The sequence below is a fragment of the Eretmochelys imbricata genome, chromosome 1 (genome assembly GCF_965152235.1).
Source record: "Eretmochelys imbricata isolate rEreImb1 chromosome 1, rEreImb1.hap1, whole genome shotgun sequence".
Classification (NCBI taxonomy): Eukaryota; Metazoa; Chordata; order Testudines; family Cheloniidae; genus Eretmochelys; species Eretmochelys imbricata.
In genome coordinates this window covers 354,007,673-354,025,480 of record NC_135572.1, presented here as the reverse complement: position 1 = coordinate 354,025,480, position 17,808 = coordinate 354,007,673, and the positions used below count along the sequence as shown (strand labels likewise).

The 17,808-nt window shown below is 41.7% G+C and overlaps 1 protein-coding gene across 2 annotated transcripts in view; it reads right to left on the bottom strand.

The window, feature by feature from the left end:
• The window catches only part of NET1 (neuroepithelial cell transforming 1), a 69,426-nt gene that overhangs the window by 2,977 nt on the left and 48,641 nt on the right, over nucleotides 1-17,808 (bottom strand). The window contains exons 1-8 of one of the 2 annotated variants that reach the window (XM_077837225.1): nucleotides 10,539-10,762; nucleotides 4,435-4,542; nucleotides 3,406-3,573; nucleotides 2,496-2,558; nucleotides 1,885-1,981; nucleotides 1,675-1,751; nucleotides 811-1,068; nucleotides 387-557 (exon numbers count right to left, since the gene is read on the bottom strand). In XM_077837225.1, the coding sequence (XP_077693351.1) occupies nucleotides 387-557; nucleotides 811-1,068; nucleotides 1,675-1,751; nucleotides 1,885-1,981; nucleotides 2,496-2,558; nucleotides 3,406-3,573; nucleotides 4,435-4,542; nucleotides 10,539-10,631 (1,035 nt within the window). In that variant the 5' untranslated portion in view covers nucleotides 10,632-10,762. Of the gene's footprint in view, nucleotides 1-386; nucleotides 558-810; nucleotides 1,069-1,674; nucleotides 1,752-1,884; nucleotides 1,982-2,495; nucleotides 2,559-3,405; nucleotides 3,574-4,434; nucleotides 4,543-10,538; nucleotides 10,763-17,808 lie in introns of those variants that run through there. The other variant, XM_077837217.1, reaches the window with a different exon arrangement.

Here is a 17,808-nt window from a genome sequence, read left to right as displayed (position 1 = left end):
ATTGGGAATGTTATGACACCTTCACAGTAAATGTTAAGACAGGGAAAACTTTTTGATTGAGTGCTAAATGCATAGCATGCTTCCTTTGGTAGTTTTATGCGAATGATTTTGCAATATCTGAAGGCCTTTAAAAACACTGGCAGCAGTCAGCTTTCCTGTAAAATTAAAATAAAGCAAGACATCACATGAATTCTCTTTTTAGGTATTTTTGGATTCGTTAGCATCCTCTAAAATTAGGGCTGAGGGCTTAAAGGATCCCTGCTCTGCTCTGGCTAACAAACAGCTTCAGTCTATCCTTCTCCAGAGGTGGGGATGGAGCAGGAGGAAAGCTCCCAATTTCAAGCTTTCAAATTAACATAAGATACCAATCATCAGACAAAACTTACATGCCCATTCTTATTCTTCAGCTCCCCATGGCACAGTAACACTTTGCTGGCTTCGATTCTAGGGTCCTTCTGCTTCTCATCCAGATATTCCAGCTTGTCAATGTAATACTGACATTCTGATTCTCCCTTCTTCAAGTTGATGTCAGAGAGGACTCCTTGGATTATAGAGATCTATAAAACAAAATGTTTTAAAAGTTTGATTGCATGGGGATTTATGCTTTAGTTTACATTCTTTAAGCTCTGCTATAATAATTAGCTTTGATCCTGTAAGAGCTCAGGACAAATCACCCACTGAATTTCACTGAAGTTCCATTTGCAGGATTGGGCCTGTTTTGAAAAACATACCCCTCCATGATTGAGGATTTAAGAGCTTTCTTATAACCCCAGAGTTATATGGTTACGTAATATCTTCATTATTACTTACTGCTTCTTCCAAAATCTGGACATCAGCATGATCTTTAGGAGTATGTTTAAGAATTTCTTTTAAGAGCAGTGGATATTTCACCAGCCGACTTCGAGGAATATCTAGGAAGCTCCAGAGGTCTAGCTTGCGACTGAAAGGGGATTCAAGACAGCGCTGAAGGAAGTCCTGGACTCTACGGTCTTGCTTCTTCTGATCCAGAAGAGCTTTGGCTGCCAACTGGTTACTGCAGTAACCTTTGTAGGCATTGAGTCCTGGTAACTAAAAGGACAACAGAGCAACATTTATTAGCTCACGAAAGCTCATGCTCAAATAAATTTGTTAGTCTCTAAGGTGCCACAAGTCCTCCTTTTCTTTTCGTGGATACGGACTAACACGGCTGCTACTCTGAAACCATTTATTAGTTAGATTCTCTTGAGGGAAGTATTGACCCATAGGAACATGTCATACTTATGCAGTTGGATTATCTCTTAACAGACTATTTGGTTTGACCTTAAAACGAATTGAAGATTTAAAATTGCATATGTGCAGTTAATTTGTGGGGGGAATGGCTCTGCATCTAGTCCTTTGACGTTTAAGGTTAAACGGTGATAAGAGTCCTGCGATCACCTCACTTATAAAGGGGCCAGAAAAAAAAAGACATTGCAAATTTAAGTCATCGCAGGGGTGAAATTCTGGCCCCACTGGTGTCAAAGGACTCCCATTGATTTCAGTGCAGCCAGGGATTTCACTCGAGATCTTTAACATAAGGCAACAAGAGCTTGTTGCTTTGTAGCTACTAACTTCAAACCTCATTTAAACTCATCACAGTTCTAGGTCTTGTTTCTCTGTCAGCTAGTTAGAGTAAATGACCAAAGTGATACTCACCCATTTCACAAGTATGGGCCCAATCTGCTCCACTGTTCCATCAGGTCTTGTTGCTTCTCTGAGCCTTGCCAAGAAGTCTGAAATTTACAAGCAAAAATGGGAAATGCCACAAGCATCTCAGGTATGGGTCAGGAAGTCTTTAGGATTTGAATTAGAAAATGCAGATTTTTAACTATTGTCCAAGACTGAAAATTAGGTAGCTGCTCTTACCTTCATGCAGAGGGATATAAGAATCCAAGTCCCCAAATATGTGTGTGAGTTCCTCCTCTGCCATGATAGACAGTTTCAACATGGGGTCATGATAAGCCTGTCAAGGAATAGTGCAAAATTACATCAAGATCCCCCCCAAAAAGGTATTAAATGCAGTGTACATTTGGGAAAATATTTGTGGATCTACAGTTATTAAGAGCGGGAAGGTCTCATGTGCAGCCTAGGTCTGACCCCGCACTCATGGACGTTAACAGCAACAGTCCCATTGACTTTGAGTGCAGAATTGAGCCTTATATACAGGTACTAGGACCACAAAAGTGAAGAAAAGATTCTAGTACCGAAACTGCTCCCAAGATAACTTTTATATGGGGAAAGAGTACCCACAAATATTTGCTGTGGAACTAGATTATTGCAGAGTATACTTTTTCACCCAATTTATTATGAAACAATCCAGTACAATGACTGTAGGACTGTTCACTTCACCATTTTTAATGCAATACACAGTGGGTTCAAAGCATAGTGCTAATCCACACTCTGTTTGCACACATGAAGATGACCTCATTAAGTTTTTATATGTGATCAGACCATAAGGAAAGAAGAAAAATACTAGCCTTTCTGGCAAGTTTCAGATCCTCAATTAAATCCTGTTCTCCTCTGGACAGTTCATATATTGCCTGAGAGAGAGAGAGGGCAAGACATTGAGTTATTGCCTCATTTGAGAGAGCAAAGCGGACAATTAAGTCTAGCTGCTCTTTGAACGTGAACACACTGCTATGTTATATACTTTGTACCCCATTTCTGTTCAGTTTTTGATAAAAACCCTAAGTGTGAGTAACAAATCAAAGTCTCTGCATAGTCTGAAACAAGCAAGGTTCTGCTGGCTGAACTCCAGTGTGCCACCTCGGTGTTACAATCCAAAGTAATTCCTCCCTCTTCCTTTGTGCTGAGAAAGGTACACTACTTTTAACTGTGTGAAAGCTTTGAAACTAAACGGCCAAACTAAATACTAGCACCTGCCTACTCACGACTTTTGCATATGAAGTGCAGAGATTTACCTGAAAAGAACACGAAGGTCAAAATCCCAGAATTCATTACTCAGTTTCTACTTAGTCAATAGAAGTGCTGCCTAAAAACTAAATATACAAAGGCCTCACCATTTGGCCCTTAACCCACTGTCAAGAGCTTTTAGAGGAAATGATCTGGCCTTAAAAAAAGAACTCTCTAGTCTAAAATTTCAAAAATGACTAATGACTTTGGATGTGCTGAGCACCATCTTTGAAAAACGAGGCTCCCTTGAGGCATCTGAAGTTGGGCACTCAACATAACTAATCAATTTAGCAATAGAGTCCTTAATTTTCAGAAAGTTAATACAAGTGGATCATTTCCTCTAAGTCAGGGCATACCACAGAATACAATCACTTTAATAAATAACAATTTCTCCCTCCCCCTTCATCTGCTTCCTCTTCCTCCGAACAGGATAACTAAAGGCACCAAATGCCTAATGGTTGATTGACAGCCTACCTCCTGGCGTTTAATTTCTTTGGTGCTCAGAGTCTCTTTCATGTTGACATCTAACATCTCTGACCAAAGGACACTGTTTCTTCTTTTAGGAGGTGTTGGGGCGGCAGATCTGCTACATGACTTCTGGGAACAGCCGGGGGATTTGCTGTCACCACGGAGGGAAAATGACTATTGGAGGGGGGAAAAAAATATATGAAAAGTTTATTTCTTGCAGATGTACGTAAGTGTCATCCATTCACCACTCCCAACCCCCCTTTGCCCTTCCTCTACCGCCCAGAACAGGAAGACACACTCAGAAGACGCTTTTCCTCAAGTAAAAGGAGTATTTCATAACTGGTGATAAAGCCCCTATGATCTGCAACTGCCAGACTCTTTCCTCACATCCCTCTCATCACACTGTGAACCAGAATTGCTTCTGGAGGAGGAAAAAAATGGAGACTGAAATCTAGTTACAAGGCACAATGAAGCGCATAAATTAAGACTAATTCCACCTCTGGGTTCTGGTGACGCTAACAATCTCTAGTGTTTTGCAATGTCTCTACATCTGGGTTATAGATCTAGGTCTAGTGTAACTCTGTGTTTAAGCACACACTATAATACATACCATGTACATTACTAGAATATACACTGATTTGTGTATCAGTTGACTCCCTCATTTTAAGCTGGTTTATTCCTTCCCCCTTCCTAAACTGCAAGCAACATGGATATTTTATACTACTTAAATAAAACCAACAGAAGCAGCAAACTCTTCACCCCTCTCAATGTGCTTGCATGGCTCAGGAGCATAGAAGAGGTCATTCCTGGAGCACATCAGATTTGATCTGCATTTAGGGACCTCGTAGCACTTAAGAGTTACTTATCAGGTGTGCATTCAAGGGAGCTTTTTTCACCATGAGCAAGGGGTGGTTTAGGAACCAGCAGCTCCTTTCTGTGCACTGATTTGGTATGGGTCAGTTTCCCAAGAGATGCCTTGAAATTATGGCATCAATTCCACAGGGCATATTGCTTCCATATTCACATATTCTTTACCTGTATTGTCTGACCAAAACGCCGGACTGCACCATTTCTTACAGGGGAGATCAAGTTTGCCAAGGATGTGACCCGAGCTAGAGGTCGAATCCGCTTATTACTTGGCTCCTGTAAGTTATAAACAAAAAAAGAACACATTGTACTGACTGTGGTTTACTTAGCCTTGATGTATCAATGCTGCCCAGGCTTGTTTAAGGCATAAGCAGATTTATAGTTTCAAAATAGAGAAAAGCACAATGCTTTGAAGCAGTCATCCCCCTTAAAGTCAAACCTGACACTGTCAATATTTAAACATGAAGGTCACACTCAAGTTGCAAACAAGTTCTTCAGTGTTGCAAGAGACAAGGGTAATGGAATCCATTATAATCAGGATGTTCAAAATTAGTTTTGAACAGTAAATAGGCAAGACTCAGAATGGCTTCACTTTTCTTGTGAACAGTTGGAGATACACTAGCTGAGTCGCAGCCCAAATGTAACTTGTCACCACCCCATTGATTGAGCTATGGCAAATTTACGCCAGATGAGGATCTGCCCTTTTAGTGTTAGAACTGAGTGTTTTCTCCCAAGGAGAACATGGATTCCATTGTTTTATTTTGTTTTGGAGGCAGGAAGCAAAAAGAACAACCAGAGCGCAAGACAGTTTTATGTAGCAAATATAACAAATGGCAGATGTATTACATGCTGGACATCCCAGTGAAGCACAGGTAAATATGGAGGGAGAAGTCAGCTGATTAAATTTAAAGCCCTCAGCCTAGGATCTATTTTTCTAAAATGAGAACAGATTCTCTTTCGTATCATTTAACTCCGAAAAACAAAGTTGTTGATTTTGCAGAACACTGATTTGTGCAACGAGTCTCATCAATAAATATTAAAAAATCCTGTTCCAGTGGAAGCACCTCCATAGATGGAAAGTCATCATCTCATTGCAGCCTGTAGGCTCTTAACATCAGATATGATTTTAATAAAATAATCAAGCTAGGGTAATTACAACATACGGTTCCTGATACAGAGTAACTGTCCGAAAGGAAAGATATGCACAATGGGAGGTAAGGCAAGGATGGAATGAAAGTTTGATGCTAGAAGAAAAACTGCAAGACAGGCAAAGTATTCTGTTATACATAAAAATAATTGCAAGTTACATATCTATAGTGAATGACACTCTGAAATTGACTGCCGGATCACAGTGATACTTCAGTTAAGGTTTACTATTGTTATGTTTACTTTAAAAGAAGGTTTAGACAACCAACGTAATGAGTTAACCTAATTAGCTATTTTATCAAGGTCTTATCAGCCACTTTTGGTTAATTATGGTGGACTCATCCCTAGTAAGCAGAAAGAGAATAAGGTAGAGAATGAAAAGATTACATAAGTGATTGAGATAGGGGCCCCTACGGTCTCCATTTCCTGTCTCAGATTGCGAAGAAAGTACCTAAAGCCGTAGACATTCTTTGCTTCTGTGTAGTAAGGGTAGGGACAAAAACCAAAGAAGGAGAAAAGGGACATATGGCACTGGATTTGGATCACATTTGCCATGGTGGGAATCAGGAAGAGTGACACTCAAGGCAGAGGAGTTACACTGGGGTAAAACCTGTGTAAAGGAGATCAGACTGAGGCCACACTATGAATAGCAATCAGATCTTCCCATATACAATATTAAGCAAGAGATGACTGAGGGGAAGATATAAATGAAGTCTTTAGAGCTGTAGGGAAAGAAAGCAGCACTTAATTTCAGTAGGAACAGGGGCATCAACTATAGCATGAAAATAATTTCAGCACAGTGTAAGATAGCTAAGGCCACATTCACACGTGCCACATTCTAACAATCTTAAGATATTACAGGTATCAGAAAAGAGCTGCAAACAAAATGACATTAAGACTAGGAAGTTGGTTATCCATTTCATTTATGCTGAACATACTGGTTATGTCCCAGTGACCATTATTTGCGACGGAAGACCCATTTAACAGTACTAAATACACAGAGTCCATCAGCAAAGAGATTATTCAAATGTTTAGAAAGCTCTGGCTCATATTCTTTGGAAGAGAGGGCACCTTAATGAATTATAAAAGTTTCTGAAGGGATCATTGGGATGGATTCTACAGTTCTATTTAACTTTATATCAAAGTACCAGAATGAAGCTAAGAAAGGCTTGAGAGTTAGTGAGGAACATAAGCAGAATTTATAGACATTAACCAAATATGCAGATCGACCAAGAACAGAAATACAAATGAGATGAGAAGGAAGAATATGGCAGTGAAAATGAACAGTGTAAGAAATCTCAGTGTTTCAGATGAGATGTTTGTATAATATTTCTTAACTCACTCTGATAAAGGGTCAAAGGAGCAGCCTTTCTAGATCTGAGATACAATGACACAGTATATGCACTAATGCACACATGTGAATGCCTTTGCAGCACATCTGTGCAAGACTGAAGTGACACATGCATATGCACAAGGCCTGGCAGAAGGCATTCCTTTCCATTTGCTAAGACGGTACAAAGGAGCTCCCTGTTTGAATGGATTTATAAATTACCACTCTTTAGAGCAGATAAATTGATACAAACTGAGACATGCCAACACTAGTGTGAAGTGAAAACAGCAAAAGTACTTCTCTTTCTGAAACAAAGAATAAAGCCATACACCCCAAAGTACTCCTGTGCATTAAGGAAGAATGAATTTTGCACAAACCATCACCAGTAACAAATTAGCACAATCAGAAAGCTTTCTAGATAAACTTGCCCTCCACCAAGGAATTCAAAGCCAGAGAGCCTTGGCTACATGAAGAGGGAAAGATCGCCCAAAACAGAAACCACCATAACACCACAAACTTAGTTTAGCAAAAACCTGTTTTCCTTCTTCAAAGGATAAATACTGCATTTTGCCATGCTCTCTGTATGTCAGCTTTGGGTTTAACTCCACATTGGGCCAAGTTCATACCTGGGGTAAACTCCATTAGTTTCAATTTAGTTTATATTAGGGATGATATTAGCTCAGTATTTAAAAGTACTGCATTTGGAAACAGTATAGTTCATTGTTGGGTAGCTCTACTTACGGAAATCTACAGTTTCAAGAAAAAACTAACATTTATTAAACTTTCTTGGGTTTTAGTTCGGCGTCAGTGCTGCAATAGTTAACAGCATGTCTCTTTCCATTTGAAAAACCAGTTTTTCAAGGCCTTTTTGTTTGTTTGTTTTAAACAAAGTATCTGGGCTAGACATTGCAGGCAAAGATTTCAGGTTGAAAGCAATGCTTCCACTTTCCATTCAGAAGGTAGAAGAAGCAGAGAACAATTAGGAGTTTCCAAGACCTTTTCCTTCACAGGTACAAATGTGTCACATTTTAAAAAGCCACATTTTGTAGCTGATTCGGTCCAAAGTGGTTTCTGTTTTCTTTAAGTGCAAAAGGAATTAAAATGTTAAGAGCCTGCACTGTGTACAATATTTCCTCCACAGTAATTATTACTATTTTTACAAGGATCATGTACTACATCATCAGGTGTAGTTATACATTCCACATACAAGGGCATACAAACATGGGAAAAGCTGGTGAGAAACTGAAAAAATATTCACAGCCCAAATTACTGCCAAATGTTACCAGCGAGATTCAAAAGGGACTGAACTCACTAGTTCAAATATGGTCTCTGTCAGAAGTGTAGAGATGTAACTGCTGTCTGAGAATTATTTAAAGATTTATGTGCAACGAGTCTGCTTGAGCTCAGTCCAGTTCTTAGCAGATAGGTGTCCACATCTCAAACTGAGTTTCAGCAGAGGCCAAGTATTGAATAAATTAAACCACCTTCTCACTTCCTTGTAGTGAAAAAGGTGATCACAGTGGGAGGGGGAAGCATTGTGCTGTACCTCTTTGGTGGATGAAGGACTTCCCTGGCTGGCGACAACAACTGAGTACCTGGCCCAAACACTAAAATTCACTTAAAGTAATTACTGACAACCCAAACCAAAAATAATAATTACATGTCCAATATGCAGCCTAACATATAAATACATACAAGGATACAGATTTATTCCTTAAACCTATTTTAACCTTGTTTATTTCACAACTCTCTCAGCATCTAGTTTTTCTTATATATTATGAAATGACAGGGGGGAGGGATAGGTCAGTGGTTTGAGCATTGGCCTGCTTAACCCAGGGTTGTGAGTTCAATCCTTGAGGGGGCCATTTAGGGATCTGGGGAAAAATTGAGGATTGGTCCTGCTTTGAGCAGGGGGTTGGACAAGATGATCTCCTGAGGTCCCTTCCAACTCTGATATTCTATGATTCTATGACAGTAGTGACTCCTTAGCTGAGGTTGCATTTAAGTTTCTCTACTTAAAGCAGGATTATAAATGTTTTAGAAACTGACACTAAAAGAACTTTAATAGTTTAACTTTAAACTTGTGTCAAATAGATTTTTATTACAGAATTGACATTTTTGTAATGTACATCTCTTAACAAGATGATACCGTAGGCAGTACATTTCTACTGGATTGCTGGACTTGTGCCTTGCGTCAACACATGAGGTATGCAATAATCCTCCAGGAATGCAATAGGGCTGACTTATACAACATTAAAGTGTTTTTTTTTTTTTTTTTAAATAACCTTACTTGTTTACACACATAGTAAACACCTTAATAGAAAAAACATCTGCAAAGCAGCCAGTAAGAAATAATGCGTGAGTCATTAAATATCAGGGTTTTAGAAAAAGTCTTATGGAGGAAACAAACCCAGTTTAGGGCCTGATCCTGCGAGCATGCCCTTAACTTTACTCATACAAGTAGTCCCAGTGACTCCAAGGGGACTACTCACATGAGCAACATTACTCAGAGGCATACATTGTTGCAGGATCAGGCCTTTACACATTTAGGATAAAATATTCAAAAAATGTCTAAGTGACTTAGATGCCTAAGTCCCATTTTTAAAAGTGACTTAGGTGCTTCTAAATCACTTAAGTTCATAAGTCACTTAAGTGCTTTTGAAAGTTTTACCCATCAGATTTAAGTTTATGGGATTCTATAAGATTGTCCTAAATCTTTCTTAAGTTTTTTTTATTTTCATACTACACTAAAAACAAACACTTAATGAAAGACAAAATAAAACTAATTCTCAAGGTATGGAAGAGAAACAGTATAACCAATCATCGGCAGAAAAACAAAAACATGAAACACCACTGATCATAAATTCTTAATTTTATGCTCTCATGTTAGCATTAAACAATGCTTCAAAAATACTTAAACTTACTATAAAGATCTGGAAGAAGTACCACAAGATGCCAGCTTTTAGCTAAAACAGAATTATTAGAATTTTTTAAAAGAATGCTTTAACCTTTCTAATCTCTAACAAAAATAAAAATACATAAAAACTCTGAATCCTGTGTCCTTAAAGTCCTATTCCAGCAAAAAAGAAAAAGATATTTAAATTGCCACAAAGTAATTCTAACCATATAATTCCTTGAGGTCAAAATTAAAATAAAGTCCAGACTAAGCAGTGTCCAAGACAGATAAGCCACAGGTTTAAACTGTTTCCTGTTAGAGGAAGGGTACAAAATACAAACTTGGCAGAATATAAAAAGGCAGACCTCTCCGCTGCACTTTTCTGTTTTCTCGATCTACCTCAACTACTAAGGAAGTTTTTCTGAACATAGTCCTGTGAAAACTGTCATTAAAGCAGAAGTCTAATACAAATTAAAAATTAATCCACATACAGCAGAAAATAAACAGGTGTTCTATCTCTATCAGATATGGCAAGTTCCAAAGTCTGCTGTGCTAACCGCCTTCGGTTTGGAAGTCAGAGTCTAACTAGCCAGAGTGCACGTACAGAACTACTAGATTCAGTACTCATTACTACTTCGTAGCTTGGAAAGTCTTTAAGGCTACGTTGGTACAGTGCCTAGCACAATGGAGTCCTGTTCCCAATTGCCCCCTCGGCGTTAGCATAATAAGCAGGATAAGTGCTGGAGCAGTTTTGCCATAAGAAGGATTAATCTTCTAACACACAACAGTTGGCAAGGGACAAAAAAGTCAAAGGAAAGCTGTTAGAATTTGGACCAGTTCACCATAAATCACCCCAGGCTAAAAGTATCCAGGCAGCAGTGCCAGAAAGGGTCGCCTTACCTCTTGTTCTCTGAAAGATTGATTCTGAGCATCTAGGACTCGAATGGTCCTTTTAATAGGAAGGAGACCTCCAACTTCATCATGAGCCACCATGCTGTCTCCTGCCTTCAGAAGCTTTACTTTTAATCCACGTCCGCAGCGTTTCCACTGCTACTTTACTATAAACTCCGCTCCGGAGCTCTCAGAAACCTGCGGGAGGGTCTCGCTCATGTTTCCATGGGATAGCACAGCCCGCCTTGTGAGCTGGGAGTTCAAAGCACGCAGACCTCAAGGCAGCGGGAGGGGCAGGAACATATGTTTCATGGGCGTGCTCCCGCGGAGTCGTGTATCATTCGTGAACTGACCGTTAATGACACACCTACGCCTCTCCGTTTACACGCGGGGGGGGGGGGGGGGGGAGGAACATCTTTTGTACCCGGAGTTGAAAAGCTGGTTTCTTCCCCCTCCGACATGAAGGAGTGTAACAAGTTTTACTAAAGCGGAATGCTTTGCTTCAGAGACAGATTCTCAGCTGGAGTAGTGTAATTCCTAGATCCAAGCTAAGAGAGAGCTAAGCCAGCTGGAGCAGCATTTCAATACTTTTCTAAACTTAAAGATAGGCATTGCTATGCCAAGTCAATCTAATCTGAGATCCTGCCTCTGATACCAGCCAGTACATAACACTTCAGAGGTTAGTAGAAAATTAAAATAAATAGGGATGTATGCTAAATGCCTCCATTTGGAGGGACTCTGCTTGCTACTTTGTCCCTTCCAACCAAAAAGCCCTGAGTCCTAATCCAATGCATTTCAATGGAGTTGAAAGGTGTGGCCCTATTTAAATGTGAGCAGGTATTAGAAAAGCCTTCCAACCGAGCTAATTATTCTTGCACTAAATAAAGGAGAAGAGGCAGGGGTAAATCCGCCACAGGCAAACAGACTGCATCCCAAAAGGGAAGGTTGGATTATCCACCCATCTAACATTGCAGCTGTGCCAGTTAAAATGAATGTTAGTCTAAATGATTTTATCATCACTTTCTTAAAAGCCTGCTTACACTGTCACCCTGATATCAAGTAGCAGTGAATTCCACAAGTTGAATATATGGCACATAAAGCAATAATTTCCTTTTCTCTCGGGTAAGAGTTGCCTTAGTGTCACAAAAAGAAAAAGGAGGACTTGTGGCACCTTAGAGACCAACCAATTTATTTGAGCATAAGCTTTCGTGAGCTACAGCTCACTTCATCGGATGCAGAATACAGACTAACACGGCTGCTACTTTGAAACTAGTGTCACAGTCGCTCCCCACACTAGAATTCTTTTTTATAAAACTGCGGTAGGGGAAGTTTAGGGGTGATTATTACTGGCTGTTTTCAACTACCAATCCAGTTAACAATTGGATTGCAACCAAACAAATTCACCCTCCCCAGAGATTGTTGCGAATTCCTCTTCTGCCAAACCCCCATTATTTGTCACACTCTCTCCTTCCACTTCTTTTTGTCCAGGTCTCTCTCAGGATTTATCCCCTTGCACCTCCAACCCTGACACCGTACATCAGGAATCTCTCTCCCTCTGGCTGAGATAAACCAGGTTTCTTTCCGCAGTGGCAGGCTGTGTGGAAAGTTCTGTGGAGCTATGGAAGAGGGGTTGCATTTTTTATATTTATAATGAATGCTGGGAAGATTTTTTTCCCTTCAAACCCGGCCTTCTTTTCTGCCTTCATAGTCTGTTTTTTTTTTTACAAAAATAGTTGAAAAATGCAGATCTGATACTGATGTTCACAGCAGATTCTATGGACAACTGGAGAACCACTGGGATTCTGACATCACAGAACTAAGTGGAACCTGAGCAACTGAGAGCAGGGATTTTTACTAAGACTGTTCAAAACTTCTATTTTCCATTTGGTTTTTCATAACAGCTATTGAACCAACCTGCCTAACGATCAGTTGGAATAAGAACACTGAAAAATTTCACACTGCTTGGAAGGCTCCCAGTCCACTTGGCTACTCCAAGGCAAGTGTCAAATGAGAACAAGGAAGATTTAATATTTCTAAAGTAGGGGGGGGAAACTTTAAAAGGTCAGAACTTCTATATACAACAAAAGGAAGCAAAGAAAGATCAGATGCTTTTTTTCTCCCCTTTGAAGTCACCTCGAACTCTTCCACACCCTCATAGGCCAAGTCTGCACTAGAAGCTTTTGCTGGTATAGTAATGTCAGTTAGGGGTGTTTTTTGGCAACATTTCTATACCGGTAAAAGCCCTAGTGTGTTATACCAACAGGAAAATGCTTTTTTGCCAGCACAGCTTATTTCACTTAGAGAAATGGTATAAATTATACCAGCAAAATCACCCTTTTGCCAGTATATCCTGAATCTACACTAGGAGGGTTTGCCAGCATTAGCTATACCAGCAAACTGTTCCCAGCACAACCCTGGTCATTATCATTTGGATTTTTCAGTCAGATTAAGAAAAGGAGTCCTTGTGGCACCTTAGAGACTAACCAATTTATCTGAGCATGAGCTTTCGTGAGCTACAGCTCACTTCATCACCTTTTTGCGAATACAGACTAACACGGCTGTTACTCTGAAATCAGTCAGATTAGATAGTGGTTGCTATATGGTAGAGCTTTCTGCCAGCCCATGCTGGCCTAGGAAACAATGCTTCAACCTTGGTTCCCAACTTGGAAACACAACCACTAGACCCCTTGGAAGCAAACCCCTTCCATGTTCGACTCCCTCCATCACTCTCCACTTTGGTACTCCCCTACAGAGATCTCCCCTCAACAGAGGATCCTTGTCTATTTCACTCTGCTTCATTTTTATGCAGGAGCAGAATAGATGATATTCTCCACTGAAGGATTCTTGTGCTCACTAAAGAGTCATAGATTACAGATTCTAAAGCCAGAAAGGACCAAGATGTGATCATCTAGTCTTATCTATATGGCACAGGCCACAGAACTTCCCCCAAATAATTCCTAGAGCAGATCTTTTAGAGATGCAGTGAGTAGGTCTGGTGGATCCACAGGATTTTTACAATCCCAGATGCAATCTAAATCTTTTATATGGGAATGTCATTTTTCAGTAGTTTATTTCCATTTAGTGCATACAGACACTTTGCCATTTTTAGAAAACCAAACGCCCAATGAAGCAGACTGCTGGGTAGCAAGTAAACATCTTTGTTCAGTTATCCAGTTAGACTTGCTCTTTTGAAGCTTCTCATAATCCCCAATTTCTCCTTTATCCAAGTAGTTTTGTGTAGCCAGAAAGTTTTACTGATGAAGTATAATCAGGAATTGGACGTGGTGGGCATTGAACACTATTGGTCCTGATACCACTTCCTGAGGAATTCCAATGGTAGCTTCTCCCCACTGGAAGGAACAGTCATTTATTGATTTAAATGTTTAAGAACTGCACAGAGTTAACAAAGAAAAGGTTCTGATATGGACAGTCAAACAAGAGGACGCATTATGTGGAATCTGGTATTTAAATTATTAATTAATAGCTTAGAACACAATATTCTGCATCTTGAAAGCACTTTAGAAAGTATTGCATACATTGTTATTCAAGTGCTAAATAGCATTTCTTATTACAGAGCCTCAGGGAAAGGACCTGGTGCCATATATTACTGAAGCATATGACTCATCTGCAGGAAGATCCCTGTTCAGTTGCATGCCTTTCTACATGACACCTTGTGTCTAGGTCTGATTTGAGGTGATGCAACTCAAGGCTGATGTATTATGTGTAAGTTACATTACGGAAATGTCAGGATCTTCCTATGACACATATGGAAAATCTATCATGGCACATTGTGCGCCGCCTTATATGACGCACATTAATGGGAAACATTCTCGGCATATATGGTTCATTTATAACAATGCATTGTTAAGGATCTTCTGCGGGGAATGCTGATATTTTAATACCACAACATAAACCACATGCAGCATCTGATGAAGTGAGCTGTAGCTCACGAAAGCTTATGCTCAAATAAACTTGTTAGTCTCTAAGATGCCACAAGTACTCCTTTTCTTTTTGCGAATACAGACTAACACGGCTGCTACTCTGAAACATGCAGCTCTCAGTTGCCATTGTAATGGATGAGCTGATTTCTGAATTCCTCCTATATACAAAAACCTATTTCGATATTTCTCATCACCGGCAACACTTGGGCAAACTCCAGGCACTCATCATTTGAGCAGTACAAACACACGTACAGTAACATGGCAAAAACAGCATTACCATGGGCCTATGTTCTTACATGAACTTGGTGAATGTTGGGTAAGTAAATTTAAGATTGACAAATGATCATCTAGACACACCATTGAGAAGAGAAAATATGCTGTATAATTCCAGTTTATGTTGCTAATCAATTGATTTCATTTTTTATAGTTTAAGTGTTCAAATGCCCCAAAGAACATTTTAAGTAGTTTATATGATTAAAATAAACCCTAGTGGGCTTGATTACCAGTTCCAGCCAAGCTACTCTAAGTGCATGAAGAGGAGGAAGGATAGTCCAATTGCTAAGACACTGGCCTAGGACCTGAGAGTTAGGGGTTCAAGTCCCTACTCTGCCACAAATTTCCTGAGTGACCTTGGACAAGTCAGTGAGCAGCCCTGTAGAAGGGGGATAACAGCACTGTCTTGCCTCATAGGGGTGCTGTGAGGCTAAATACATTAAAATGGTTGTGAGTACTTTGAGAACTACAGATTAAAAGCTAGGCATTATTATTATTAATGCCACCTTTACACATCCCTGTGTTCTGGGTCTGGTCAGAGGACTGTGTAGCATAAATCAGGAGGGCTGTTTTAACTTACATTCAGCAACTCCAAAAGGCCTTTCTGGCAGTTGAGAAGAGTCAAAGAGCATAAGTCTCAGGTCCAGTGGCTGTGAGAGGAGGTGGGAAGAGCTGGTGCAATAAAGGGATGCCCTAAGACTGGGGATTCACGGTCCAGATTTTTCAGCTTTTATGGGTTCCTTTGTGCTGTTGGAGCAGTGAAACGGTCTGTTATTTAACTGACAACTGGATCCAACTTCTTCAAAGAAGGAACCTGTGGCATTTCATCATGTTTGGCTTAAAAGTCTCCTGGAAAACTGAAGTATAGATAACCTTTTGCAGAATAAACATTTTATTCATTTTCAAAATGTAAAGTCCACAATAACGAAAATAACTTTCAGCTTAATTTCGGTTTCTTAGATGCTGAAACCCAACTAAAAAGACAGTGACCTTTTCCGTAACTAGCGTTCTTAGAGATGTGTTGCTCATGTCCATTTAACTTAGGTGTGTGTGGTGCCAGAAGCTTTTCCCCCAGCTGTATCCGTAGGGGACCGGCTCTGGCGCCCCCTGGAGTGGCGCGCACATGCTGTGGTATATAGGGTGCCACTGGTTCCCCCCACCCGCAGTTCCTTCTTGCCGGAAACTCCAACAGTGGGGAAGGAGGGTGGGTTGTGGAATGGACATGAGCAACACATCTCGAAGAACACCAGTTACGGAAAAGGTAACTGTCTTTTCTTCCATGAGTGCTTGCTCATGTCCATTCAACTTAGGTGACTCCCAAGCAGTACCCCTCAGAGGTGGGTAGGAGTCCATGGACGTGTAAATTGCAACACAGCTCTGCCCAGCGTCGTCCCTGGCCTGCTGCGTGATGGCATAGTGGGTCATGAATGTGTGCACTGAGAACCACGTTGCGGCTCGACAGATGTCCTGGATTGGGAAGTGTTCCAGGAAGGCTGCCGAAGATGCCTGCGTTCTAGTTGAGTGGGCTCTGACAATCGGCGGTGGAGGGACTCCTGCCAACTTGTAGGAAGTCCGAATGCAAGGGGTGATTCAGCTAGAAATCCTCTGCATGGACACCAGAAGGCCCTTCATCCTATCCGATGTAGAGGTCCGATGTTATAGATGCCGACGCAGGTAGGAAAGGAGAAAGGCGGTTGGCAAAAATGGGGGAGGGAGGATCCTGGGAACAGGTTGAGCTCGACTGAGAGGCCTGTGAAGGCTGTTGGCTAGGACGCCTCTTGTAGCTTCTGGATTTCTTACGGGGAGGCTCCTGGTGTGGGTGGCTCCCCTGGCCCTGAGGCTGCTGCAGTTTAAACCACTTGCAGGCAGGGCTGGGAACATACAGGCCCAGAATTTTAAGGGTTGTGCAGGAGTCCTTTAGGCCATGGAGCTTATTGTCCATCTGTTCTGCAAATAGGGCTTACCCATCAAAGGGAAGGTCTTGCATCGACTCCTGAGCCGCCGTGGACAAGCCAGAGAGGAGCAAGCCAGGATGCCTGGCGCCTGGTGATGGCCGAGGCCATGGTTTGGGTGGCAGTGTCCACAGCATCTGACGCCGCTTGGAGCGTCACCCTGGCTGCAGGCATGCCCTCCTCCATAATAGCCTGGAACTCCTTCCTAGAAGCCTCAGGAAGAGAGCCCTCGAACTTGGCCATGGCTTGGCACATGTTAAAATCATAGTGTCCTAGGAGGGCTTGATGGTTGGCCACCCTCAACTGGAGACTAGAGAACAAATAAACCTTATGCCTAAACAAGTCTAGTCTCTTGGAGTCTTTGTTCGTAGGGGCAGCCCTGGGTTGACCTTGTCGCTCCCTGTGTTTAACCACTTCTACCACTAAGGAGTTGGGAGCAGGGTGGGTGTACAGGTACTCGGGTACCTTTGGATGGCACAAAGTACTTGCACTCAGCCATCTTGGAGATGGGTGACAGGGAGGAGGGAGTTGCCACAGGGCATTAGTGATCTTAGATACCCCATCATGAAGGGACAGAGCCACCCTGGCCAGTGCTGTGGAGCAGAGGACATTGAAGAGAGTGTCTGACAACTCCTCTAGCTCCTCCGCCTGAAGACCCAGGTTGGTAGAGACCCTCTTCAGTAGTTCCTGGTGCGCTTTAGCGTCATCCAGAGGAACGTGGGGAGGGGACCCCATTATAGCCTCGTCTGAGGAGGATGCCGGTGCTATAGGGTCCTCCACAACCATTGGTGGCCCAGTGGCTTGTTCCCCTGCTCCTTCTTGGACCTGTGGGGTCCTCATACCAAGGGCTTCGTGCACCGGAGGAGGGCAGGGGAGAGAGGCAGCTGCTCTCTCCAAGGCTCCGGATAAGCAGCAGGCGGCCTGGGAGGGCTGGGTGAACCCCCACGGGTTCCACAGATACCACGGCGCTGGCCACTGTGCTGGTTTCGGTGCCGACAATGTAGCTGGTACCGCAGCTTGTCCCGCTGTCAGGAACCTCGCTCCGAACCAGGGTTGGATCCTGAGCAGTCGCTCCCAGGTGACTAGGACAGAGCGTAACGGTGGCTCTGACCC